The following is a 12,894-nucleotide window of genomic DNA, read 5'->3' as shown; positions in this document are numbered from 1 at the left end:
TCAAAGCTGTCTAGATTGCCGATATCAATTGGCAACAGCCAGAGACTTGCTATGCAACGGCACAAAAGTAAAAACATGCAATAAAAGGTTTTTGATTTATACTCAGTTATTTGTGGGAATATCAAAAAAGTAGAAATAATAAAAGTTATGTATAATTGATCCCTTAGTAAGGGGATATTTTTGTATTTTCCATAGGCTTACTTAGTTTTTAAAATACAGTACCAAAGATTGTTTTTTCAAATGGAATATATAATATGTTTTTGCACCAATAAATTCCTTCTTTCTGTCTAATTAGAAAAATACAAAGTTATCAGTATGTGCTGATAAAAAATTTGAGATAAATATGGAAAAACGTTAGTCAGTCTTGAAAACTAAGCCGTTTTACCGAGATCCCCATAGTGAAAATGAAAAAAAAAACTCACCCTGTATAATATTGGTTATTTTTCTGTAAGACAAACATTTTTGGGCCAAATTTTCCGCCCTCTAAAATCAGGCTCCAGCCTACTCCGCCTGCTGGTAAATCCGCCACTGATCAGTGGGCTCCCTCAACCAAGTACTGTACTCGGAATGATTGCGTCACATATTCGCCTTCGTTCTTAATCGTCGATGACTAATCTTTCATGGCGCCTCCATGTCTATCGAGATTTCTGGAATATTTGCTACAATACTTTAGTGGTTTAGGTTGTCACTCCAGTGGAATGGCCACGAAAAATATTTTGGAAGCCACAGCCTTAAATCGAGACAACTTTTGGACTAATATGCATAATTACTTATTGAGCCATCATACGCTGTCAGGGTACCATTTATGTGCGCCTTTGGCGATGAAATACAGATAATCAACTTAAAAACCTGTCCAAGGATGCTTCACTCGCCCAACTGAAATGTCTGATTTGGACAAGTGACCTAAGGCATGGCCATTTTCCAACCGTATAATCCACTAGAAAAGAAGGTAATTAAAAATGTGATTCTTTTATTTATGTGCAGAAGTAATTTATTATATCAGTATAATGTTAAGGCTTGGTCTTAAGTATAACACCTGATGTGGTATTACAATGTAACTGTACAATTGTTGAAGTGGTGTAGATTAGAACAAAAACTTTTGAGTTGTATCAATCCAACATTTCAAAATTCGCGCCCAGAAAATATACATATTGGGTAATACAAATATAAACCGTTCCACTAATGCTCTTACACTTACAAAAGAAAACATTGCATTAATACAACATACCAATGGCACAATACAAGTATATCAAAATGAACGAACAAGTAGGTACATACAACGAAGCTGTACCATATTATAATAGGTTTAGCAACTTTTGTACAATTGCAGTGTACCTGATATTTAACATTACTCCTATCAGTCCAAAAATTTAAAAATAAATTCTACACATTTACAAAAGAAAGTCGGCTAACATTATACAAAATTGATTTTATATTTTACACATTTGGGCTTTTGTTTAATAAACAAATATAATCGCTCATCCACTGAATTGAACGTTTCGCGGCTGTAGAGTGCCGCAAAAATATTTACAAATTGGCCCAACCGAAAACAAAAAATAAAATTTGATGGTTCTTTTGTAGCCGCCCGCACGAATCTTACAATGGAAGCTATTTTTGCGTGTTTCGTTCACAACGGCAAACGAGACATGCCAAAAAATTGCAAAATATAATCGCGAAAGTAATCCTATAGGTAGGTAGTCTTTTTAAATTTGAATAATTTGGGTTCAACAACGTCACGTCAAAGTAAACATGGTCAGTTCGTACGCGATATTTTTTATATATACAATCATGAATTATTCGTACACAATATGTTTATACAGACCTACAATATATCTATAGTGATGAAAATATTTATTTACGTTAATGATAAATGTATCAATAAACACATACAAATAAGTTTTTTATTGTAGATAATATTAGCTTTAATACATATCTGGAACGCTCGGCGGTCACGCTTAAAAATTCAACATCTACATCCCGGTCCTCGCAATTTTTACGCTCCCTGTTTATAAAAACTAGCAAGTGTTAAAGGATCACACCTTACACTGATTTCGGTCAGACGAACCGACTTGTACGTTTCAAAAACTCAATTATCGGTCTTGGCACTACTTAAAATCTGAGCTGTTCGTACACATAGCACTGTCGAAATCAGACTAAAGTGTATTGTAACGGAGTACCATCAAGAATTAAAAAAATTATTGTTCGTAATGGGATTGGGCGTTTCAAGCATAGCAGCAAATCAGTTTGCATTTTACAGCTGAAATTTCGTTGCCAACCAAAGAAATTCATTGCACATATTTTTACAATAATATATAAATAAAATGTCTTAAGTACAGATATCGTCTTTATCACATGGGTTTTTATCAGTTCTCACACTACGTTTTTTCATATTTTTAAATTCAAGAGAGTCTTTTGGAAAATTATCACAAACAAGAGTTTTTAGGCGTTTTTTTTTCACTTGTAACATTCATCCATAAATATATTTGAATTTCACATAGATACTGAGTTTATTTGTTACTTTTTTTCTGTTAACGTCTTCACTGACAATTAGGTAAGTACTAAGGAGAAAGGTAGGGGGGCAATCCGAGTGGTAAGAAAGGATTTTGCACGGTCGATAATAAATACAGAAAAAATAAGTACGAAAATGGGTATAAACAGTACGGTTAATAACCGTAAAAATATTTGTCATACTATGTACTCTTCCCTCTTAAAGTTAATATTTTGTGAAGCACAAAAATCGCGAGTAATCGGTAAGCAGTTGAAATATGAACACACTTCACAGTCATAAACTGGTATAATGTAAAAGAGGAGAACTAAGCAGATAAAAAGAAACGCAGCCGATAATAAACAAACCCAAATTAAAACAATTTTCTTTTGCCTATCGTATGGTCCGAAAGTGATGAATGGTAAGAGGGCGTACGAAAGCAAAAAACCGAAAACGAACCCGAACAAGTGAGCGTAATTATCGACCCAAGGCATTAGCCCAATCACGAAGAGGAACAAGGTGATCGAAAGGAGTTTGCATAAGGCTTGATTAGGATGCTTTAGCATTGGCCACGCGTTTAAGACTTCTACAATGTGGCAGGCCAACAGTCCAAAGTGAGATCCCGATGGTCCCACCTGAAAAGTACATTACCGGTGATAAAATACGCCAGCGTTTCAACTTACATCGGCCCGGTAAGGTACGAAGATGGCGCTCGCCAGATTCCCGGCGATTCCCGACCCTAAATAAATGATGGCGATCCGCAAACTTCCCGTAAGCTTCTCCAAGTCCCGCATCATCAGACACTGGAGCACCGCGGTGATTAGCATCTGTAGAATACCGGCATGCAGGAAGAGCGACGTCCACAATCGATAGAACTGATCGGGAACTTCGGGAAAGTAAAACGGCACCATTCCACACACGTCGTCCAAGCACGAAACCTGAAAACCGAATTACGCACACGTCGCCTGTGCGGTCACCGTGGACTTACCTGCGAGCAAAGCGACGCCTCCTCGTGAAACGTCCCGCTCACGAAATCGCAGTACTCCTTCGTCGTGATCTTGCACATGCCGTGAATGCCGATGCAGCACGGATGACCGATCACCTCGCAGATCATGTGCTCGGCCGATTTGTCCTTCGGGACGTGCTTCTGGATTGAAAACTGCGTGTTCGTTTTGCGACAGATCGGCCACTTCGTAATGTCATCGGGCCACTCGTAGGGATGCACGCTTGCGGGCGCGTCGCAGTACTTCGGATCAAGACCGCAGACCGAACCGGAAATGCGTCCGCCGGGTCCCGCGTCTCTTGGCGTCCATTTCTTCCAAGTTGATATGGTATTCTACGACATCATTAATACAATAAGTTTTGGGAGGGCTACTTTTCAAAGCCATGCAGCTCAACAGATACAGTAGATCGTCAAAGACCCCTAGACGTGTTCTTCAGATAATTGATATATGGATAACTTACAAACATGGCCTAGTATAGCACCATTGAGAGGACCATTATCTGATACAAGTGATACTGGAAGTCCGAAAACACTGTAATACTTATTTTAACTTTAATATGGTTTATTTAGCTGAAGTACCTTCGTCCATCAGCTTTACTTGAAGCTTTAGATTTTTAATCTACCAAAATTAGAAAAGTATAACGAAATTTATAAAACAGATCTGGACTCTTTGAAATTATTAATCTATGGAGACCAGGAAACCAATGATGATTTGCTGCACTTCTGATTAAGCTGACAAATCTCACATTTACTAATAAATTGTTCCAAACCCTCATTAATGCATGGCCACAAACAATATGATCTCAATAGCAATTTAGACCTAACCACTCCAACATGTTCGTACAACTTTATTTCCCAATAAAAGACAATTTTGATCAACAGATAAATCATGTCTGACTTTAAACAATGTATTTAATTCAATGGAACTCAAAGAATTTGGCCAATCTAAAAGAGTATACTGTACAACCTTACTTAACACCTTATCTATTAATGTATGATGTGCTAGAACGCCAGCGTGCAGTGGGATTTCATCCACGGTATTAAATGAAAGTAACTGTGGGCTCATCTGGTTAACGTGATAATGCATCTGCATGTGCTATCGATGACCTTTTTTGGATTCAATATCATAATAATCAGACAATGTAACTGTCCAACATAGGTACCTACTATTCGTGGTGCAGTCTTCTATTTTTATTAAATATGTAAACTTTAATGGTTGATGATCACTCACTTATTAAGATCAGAGCAATCGGTTTTGAAGAAAATAATTGATATAGATTGTCAAGTTGTAATTTTCAAGTGAAATAAAATATTCTTCCTTCGTATTCAATTTTATAGAATCTCATTGGAATTTGGATCAAATATAATATCACTAACGTAAATTTACGCCCATACAAAAATGTATGAAATTTTTTTTAACCAAAAATCAAAGCCAAAGCCTCTCTTAACTCTGATAACGTACCGGAAATAAATATTATCGGTCTCTCTAACCCATTAATTTTATGACTGAGGATTACCCCATAGGCACTAGCGTCACAAGTTAACAATATAAAGGGTATGCATCGCAGTTTTTATCCCACCTTTTTTACGTAAATCGTAAAGACGTTGTAACACTGTGGACAGCATAGGGCAAAATTTACCATAATAATTGAGCAAACCTAAATAAAAATATGGCTTAAGTTGTGTAACATTTTGAGGTCTTCTTTATACATTGTATTCGGTAAAGTAGGTGTAGGTATTCCAACCTCATCAATGCGATGATCTAAAAAGTCTACTTGGTTTTTAAAAACTAGCAATATTTAGCGCATTTTTTAAGAATTTAAAAAAATGTGCTATTGTTTTTATTTGCATTTACATTCTATTCTTGTAAACAACTTTAAGCTTTTATAAGGTTTTTATAACAAGATTGTAAAGAATCACAAAACACAAGAATATAATCATCTAGGTGTTGACAAAATAGTAGACATGGCAGTAGAAAATATAGCCGGGGAGAACTACTACCATGAGTTAGTCTTTTGATTTTTAAACTCAAAGAGCCCTTTATGCGGATTAATGGTAACTAACGGACTCGATTGTGGATCTACTTCTAACTGTTGATAAGCTCCCTTTTAGATCAATGATACTAAAACGGCTAGGTACCCCCTAACGAGGCAAAAATATCTTCAAGGGTTGGTTACGTACAACCACCACAAATTATTACACTATTTACAGTTTAAAGTCCACGAAAATTCGTATTTCCCCTGCGGGTCCGCCCATTTCGCCGTGGCCAGTCCGCCGTGGCCAGTTCGCCGTCGCCAGTTCACCGTCGCCAGTCCGCCGTCGCCAGTCGGTCGGCGGGCCACTTCGCCGTAGGCCCGGTTCGCCGGCGCCAGTCCGCCGGGGGGCCACTTTGCCGTCGGTCTATAAATGCCAGAGGGATTGATCTGAAGCGAATGTTTCGTAGAGTTATCCAACCAACATGATTATTAAAGTTGTCAGTATTTATGCAATTTACCTGTTCGCCCTTCCCAGGTAATTGTCCTCAAACCAATCCAGGGGATGCAATTGGTTGGGAAGGTAATTACTGAGCTGATTGACTGCATCCTGCACTCGTTCCACGGGAACAAACGCATAAGTAATATAAGAATAAGTAATAAATAATAAGTAATATTAATAAAAGATAAAAGTAGAGGTTTGGGTAGGTTTGTTTATAGTCACAATTAATAATAAGTAATAACAATAAGAATCAGGAAATTTTAATTTAAGAGTCTTATTATTTATAATTGCGAAATGGACATGATTTTTTTAGATATTATTATGAAAGAAAAATTGTAAATAAAAAACTCTAGTTTACTGGATGTATATCTAGCGAGAAATTACAACACTTTAATGTGATTAAGTAGCATACTGGTCTTTCGGCGGCGACGAAGCGAAGCGACGGCGAAGTGGCGAGGGTCAACTGGCTCGCCGGCGGAGTGGCGACGGCGGACCGGGTCGACGGCAAAATGGCCCGACGGTAGACTGGCGATGGCAGACTGGCGACGGCGGACTGGCGACGGCAGAATGGCGACGGCGAAATGGGCTAGACTGTTCCCCTGTTTTCTTTTTAGGGACAATAACAATATGGGACTAGCCCACTGACTGTATTTGACTTTTTCAAGTACTCCTGATTGAACCATTTTTGATAACTCTTTTTCAACTTTTTTCTCTAACAAAATTGGTACCTACATCGTACGCACGATGAAAAACTGCGCTACTTCCTTCTTTAAGTTGAAAACTTGCATAAAAACCTTTTATAAGTTGATCCCGAAGAATCACTAGAAACCTTTAACCGCAACTATACACCGATTAAAATCAACGGACTCTGACTTTTCATTACTGTTCAGACAAAATAAAGCAATAATTTTTGAGTTAACACCCAAAAAAATTATTTTTCCAATCATTGGTCCATCCAGAGCTGTGCAGAATACTTTCAAAAGTATTTTAATACTATCAAAGGTATTCAAATACTATAAAAAGTATTCGAATACTTTGAAAAGTATTTCATTACATTACTTTGAAAAGTATTCAAATACTTGTCACCCAAATACATTAAAAATTTAAAATAGTATACTAGATTAATACTTAATACTACTTAAAAAATCAAGTTATACTTTGTATGGGATTATCTTCTTTTATATTTCTATTGTAATATACAAATTTAAGGGGAGTAAAAGCGTATTATTATTATTATATTATTATACAGGAGGTACCGCACAGGACCTTTCTTGAATACGTGTACCAGTTTTTAAAGCGATCGTATGTCGTGCACATGATACGTACGCCTTTCTGAAATTAATCCTAGCGATTTTGGAACAGATCCATTTTTGACCATCCGTTTGTCCGTGTGCATGATAACTTGTTTAGAAACGTGGGATAGCTTTGAAAATTGGTACATATGGTCTTAAGGACATAAGAAAGGTCCCTATTGTTTTTAAGTTACGTAGACTATCGAGTCAAAAAGTTTCACTCCAGGATCGTTCGGTATTCAGTTGTATCGGATTTTTATATTTGATTTTGTGACAATGGAAACTTTCTCTAAACATTTCTAAATTGTTCTCAAATTTTTGAATAACTTATAAGTACAGCCTTTTTTTGAGACCGGAAAAAAATTGTCTGAGATCGACCGGGAAAAAACATTTTCTTGTAGAATTTGGCCCGTAGAATCCATAATTTCAAACAGTTTGAAGATTGAGCTACTAGATCAAAAGTTACAGCTCTTTGAATTTTTTTTCGAAATTTGTTTTTTGTCCATAACTTTTTATTGAGAGGTCTAATCGAAAAAGTACGAATTGTTTTGGATTCTACGCACCAAAATTAATAAGGAAAAGTGTTTTCCCGAGAAATTTTAGTGTAGTCGATTTTTTGTAAAAAAGGAAGGTTGTACACTGCCTTTTTTTTGGCTCGAACAAAAAATTGTCTCAGATCGATCCGGAAAAAAAATTTTCTTATAAAATGTGGCATGTAGAATCCATAATTTCAAACAGTTCCAAGATTGGGCTACTAGTTCAAAAATTACAGCCCTTTGAATTTTCTTTCGAAATTGGTTTCTAATCTATAACTTTGGATTGAGAGGTCTGATCGAAAAAGTACGAATTGTTTTGGATTCTACGCACCGAAATTAATAAGAAAAAGTGTTGTCCCGAGAAATTTTGGTGTAGTCGATTTTTGGTAAAAAAAAATTGTCTGAGATCGACCGGGAAAAAACATTTTCTTGTAGAATTTGGCCCGTAGAATCCATAATTTCAAACAGTTTGAAGATTGAGCTACTAGATCAAAAGTTACAGCTCTTTGAATTTTTTTTCGAAATTTGTTTTTTGTCCATAACTTTTTATTGAGAGGTCTAATCGAAAAAGTACGAATTGTTTTGGATTCTACGCACCAAAATTAATAAGGAAAAGTGTTTTCCCGAGAAATTTTAGTGTAGTCGATTTTTTGTAAAAAAGGAAGGTTGTACACTGCCTTTTTTTTGGCTCGAACAAAAAATTGTCTCAGATCGATCCGGAAAAAAAATTTTCTTATAAAATGTGGCATGTAGAATCCATAATTTCAAACAGTTCCAAGATTGGGCTACTAGTTCAAAAATTACAGCCCTTTGAATTTTCTTTCGAAATTGGTTTCTAATCTATAACTTTGGATTGAGAGGTCTGATCGAAAAAGTACGAATTGTTTTGGATTCTACGCACCGAAATTAATAAGAAAAAGTGTTGTCCCGAGAAATTTTGGTGTAGTCGATTTTTGGTAAAAAAAAAGGCCTTCCTGTTTAAGTATTCAAATACTATGCGAAGTATTTGAGTTACAAATACAAATACTGCTTCCATAAAAGTATTATTTGAATACTTTAAAGGATTTGAATACTAAAAAGTATTTACAGCATCGAATACTGCACAGCTCTGGGTACATCCAACCAATTTCTGCCTAATAAACGAGTAAAATAAGATTCTAATAAACCTTGATCACAACCATTTCACCTGCCATATTAACTTTTTGACTCGTAACTACTTTCAATCTAAAATTAACACTAAATAACTTTTTATGTGGCATGTAGTGTTTAAAAGAGGATATGTGCTACTGACTAGACACTCCAGTGCTCGTCAAATAGTTGAGGGTTGTATGCTGTGCTTGACCAGAACTGTAACACTATTGACTGTTTGACTGTTACATTTGGCCGTGAAGAGTTGCAAATCGAGGTTTTTTCGCGAGTTGTTAAAGTTATTGGAACCTGTCTAAACTGTATGGTATGATTGAGTAGTTAACACAGATAACAGATACAAAGTTCAACTACCCTGGTTAGAAGGACACCCAATAAAATTGCTAAGGTACAAAAATTAGAAAAGCAGAATTTAAAAGCTCGAGGCATTCAAGGAATGGGAATCAGTGAAAATCGTTTCAAAAATTGAACGGTGTTCGAACAAAGAGCATTTTTTTTCCTTTTGATAAAGGGAGATTCAACGACCGCCATTGGACCAGTTTCTGCCGCATCCTGCAGGGAAAAAGGTCAACCTTTCTTGAACATGTGTTTAGAGAAGGGTTTGAATTTAAGTGAAATTATTCCTGCGTTGTTTATTAAATTTAGGGCAAATAAGATAGGAGTGGTTCCGACATAAAGAAAGCATTTCTACAGATCTGCTTAAATGAAAAGGACACTGAATTTTTGAAATTCTATAGGGATTGATGAAAATGACCAAGGGGTAGTTTACAAAACATGATTAAATGTATAGAATACTATCTAGAAATAGTTTTTTATTATTCTGTTCCAGATGATTCGAGATATACTTAGCCCCTAGATGAGGAAAGATCACGATATAGGTGGGAGTGCGCCCCAGCTGGCCCCCCTTCTGGGTAATTGTCTCTAGATGTTCATAATAGACTTAAAGGGTATTCTAAATTTTAGAATTCAATTTATCTTACAAATAGTAGGCACAGAAAACTGTTAATTTTAGAATCTACCCATGGTATCATAATCTAAGCTCTAAATTTAATAATTTCAATTAGTTATTTAGTTATTTAAGTTTAAATCTTGAGGTCTTTAATGATCATGTGTATACCTAAAGTGCAAGCCACATTAAAACACACACACTATACAAAATCGTGCATTTAAGATGTGGAACATACCGATGGCATTAATCCTCGGATCAGTTGGGTTGAAAAAAAAAGGAATAAAATTACATATATGTCTACCATAATAATGTTAATTTTATTAAAACAACAAAAGCAATAGGTACTCACTGAACAATCCGCTCGTGATGATTGCACACAGCCGGAGTGGTCATTCCTTATGCAGCACGCCGTTTCGCGTTCCTTTGTCCTCGTTTTCTCAATTTGCTGTTGTATTTTATCGTCGATTCGCATGCACGGCGCAAATTTTGCTCCTAGATGTATTAAATCTGCCGCCTTTGGACCGTACCTACAGAAAAAAAAAATGACTATAGCGTCCTAAATTATAAGAGGATTTCTTAATGGGGGCCCACTGCGATTACAAAAATTTGGAAAATCATTAGAAAAGTGTGGCGATCACTATTATTAGGAAAATTGTTGGGAGAACAGCAAAGTAAAAATATCACCAAGAGAGAGATCTAACAGATAAAATAGGAGGTGTGTACAATGAACCATTATTGATCACTAACCAAAAATTTGCAGGTTCTAAATAATCGACCTGTTGTAATGACAAACTCGGTACGAGCACGTGGGCGGATCTGGTCCTCATTTCAATACCAAATGGGCCGAATCCGTAACAGACCAGAGAAATGGCGAGCACCAGTATTTGCACAGTCGTAACCCAGTAGGTGAACATCGGCCGATGATCTTCTAAATCGTCAAGCTGCTGTTGTATATCTTCGTCTTGTTGTACTGACCGCCTCATTGACCGCCTGTTTAGGAAAAAGACATAGAAATTGAGAGGGGAAACATGGGTAATGATTACCCAAACATGCGGCCGACCCATCCCATTCCATACTGTCTCCGATCAGAATTGTCTAAGACGCTATCTAGAAGAGATGAAAATATTCTACTCCCGCCCACGTCCTTTCGATGTTCTCCTCTGGTCCTTACGACGTGTTGAGGATTGCGCTTCCATCCGGTTGTCGCGGTGTAGCGTATCGGCGCCTCCAACGTCTTTCGATGTTCTACGGGAGGGTTCGCGTCGAGCTCATCACTTGAGGTATTGTCGAATGGCGGACTTGCCGGAGGCGCCTGTTGCTCGAAGAACACGTCGTCTTCGAGGGCGGATTCGTGCGAACTTGTACCCGGTGCGAAACTTCGAGATCTTTCGTTAATCTGGGATCTTGGTCGCGGTCTATGTCTTGTTAATGTCTGCAAATGAAAAGAAATATTAGGTGCACCAATAATATTATCAAAAAGCTTTTACGTTGACAATTGTGTCACGAGTATCAATTGAAGAATGTTCTGAATTCATTACGCAGTCAGAAGCTGTCATGGATAGAGGAAAGTTTGACCTACGAGGCTGGGAGACTATCATTCTCGATAAAGAAGACCCATCGAATACAGTGTTCTTATCCCATGCGTTAGAGTTAAAATGGGACCGTTATCAAGATACCCTAGAACTTATATCTGACCGGTTTAAAAAATTAAATTTGAAAAAAGTAACTAAAAGAACGATTCTGTCGCTTTTCAATAAAATTTTTAACTCGATTAGATTTTCTGCTCCAACTTCTATTTATTACTGCAAAAAACATGGTCTATTAACTTATTGTGGGATGTGGAAATAGATATAAAAATGGAGTTTTTAAACTGGGCCAAAGATTTAAACCTGTTGATTAACCTTAAAATTCCGAGGTTGCTACTCAATTTTACTATGATGCTCTTTACAATACTCGGAGCATTCACTTATTCTGCGATGCAAGTGCTTACGCCTATTCTGCTGGGATATTTTTGAGATCTGATGCCCTTTCCGAAGTCAAAATTCAATTGATCCAAGCAAAAACCTGATTTGCACCCCTAAAGTAAATGAGCATTCCAAGATTAGAGGTGTTTTAGAAAACTTGGAATTCCGTAATGTTCCTGTATTCTGCTGGTGAGATTCCAGTGCTGCGTGCGTTCTCTTGGATACGAAACCAATGGAAAACTTTCGTCTGGAACCGAGTCCAAGAAATTAGAACTTTACCAAAAATTGGCAAATAGAATTTTATCCCCGGAGAGTGCAATCCTGCAGTATTACCTACTCTCCAAAGAAATTGTTGGAGTTAAAATGGTGGGAGGGTCCTTTTTAGCTGTATAGAGATCCATTGGAATTGCCTAAGCAAAATTATGAAGACGGTATAATTTGGGGATACCAATTTTCCTTTTTGATTATACAGGTTTATTAGGATGCCAAAGAACCATGATTGCCATCTCAAAGGCTGTAGAATCCATAATTTCAAGCAGTTCCAAGATTGGGCCACTAGTTCAAAAGTTACAGCCCTTTGAATTTTATTTCGAAATTGGTTTCTTTTGATTGAGAAAAAAATTAATAAGAAAAAGTGTTCTCCCGAGAAATTTTGGTGCAGTCGATTTTTGGTAAAAAAGGAAGGTTATACACTGCCTTTTTTTGAGGCTCGCAAAAAAAATTGTCTCAGTTCGACCCGGAAAAAAAATTTCTTATAGAATGTGGCCTGTAGAATCCATAATTTCAAACAGTTCCAAGATTGGGCTGCTATTTCAAAAGTTACAGCCCTTTGAATTTTTTTTCGAAATTGATTTCTAGTCTATAACTTTTGATTGAGAAGTCTGATCGAAAAAGTACGAATTGTTTTGGATTCTACGCACCAAAATTAATAAGAAAAAGTGTTTTCCCGAGAAATTTTAGTGTAGTCGATTTTTGGTAAAAAAGGAAGGTTATACACTGCCTTTTTTTGAGCCCCGAAAAAAAAAATTGTCTCAGATCGACCCG

General features: G+C 36.7%; 1 protein-coding gene across 1 annotated transcript; it reads right to left on the bottom strand.

Moving 5' to 3' along the window:
* Positions 1–1,414: 1,414 nt before the first annotated feature.
* LOC116173274 (inactive rhomboid protein 2-like) lies at positions 1,415–11,318 on the bottom strand (the record flags this gene model as incomplete). Its single annotated transcript, XM_031490639.1, is given in 7 exon segments — positions 1,415–3,120; positions 3,169–3,423; positions 3,474–3,821; positions 10,122–10,142; positions 10,236–10,413; positions 10,634–10,876; positions 10,930–11,318. Coding segments are annotated over 7 exon segments (1,869 nt in total), but the record flags the coding sequence as incomplete, so codon positions are not given.
* Positions 11,319–12,894: the final 1,576 nt, after the last annotated feature.

This window comes from Photinus pyralis, unplaced genomic scaffold (genome assembly GCF_008802855.1).
Source record: "Photinus pyralis isolate 1611_PpyrPB1 unplaced genomic scaffold, Ppyr1.3 Ppyr1.4_LG6, whole genome shotgun sequence".
NCBI lineage: Eukaryota > Metazoa > Arthropoda > Insecta > Coleoptera > Lampyridae > Photinus > Photinus pyralis.
This window is presented reverse-complemented; position numbering and strand designations above follow the sequence as displayed.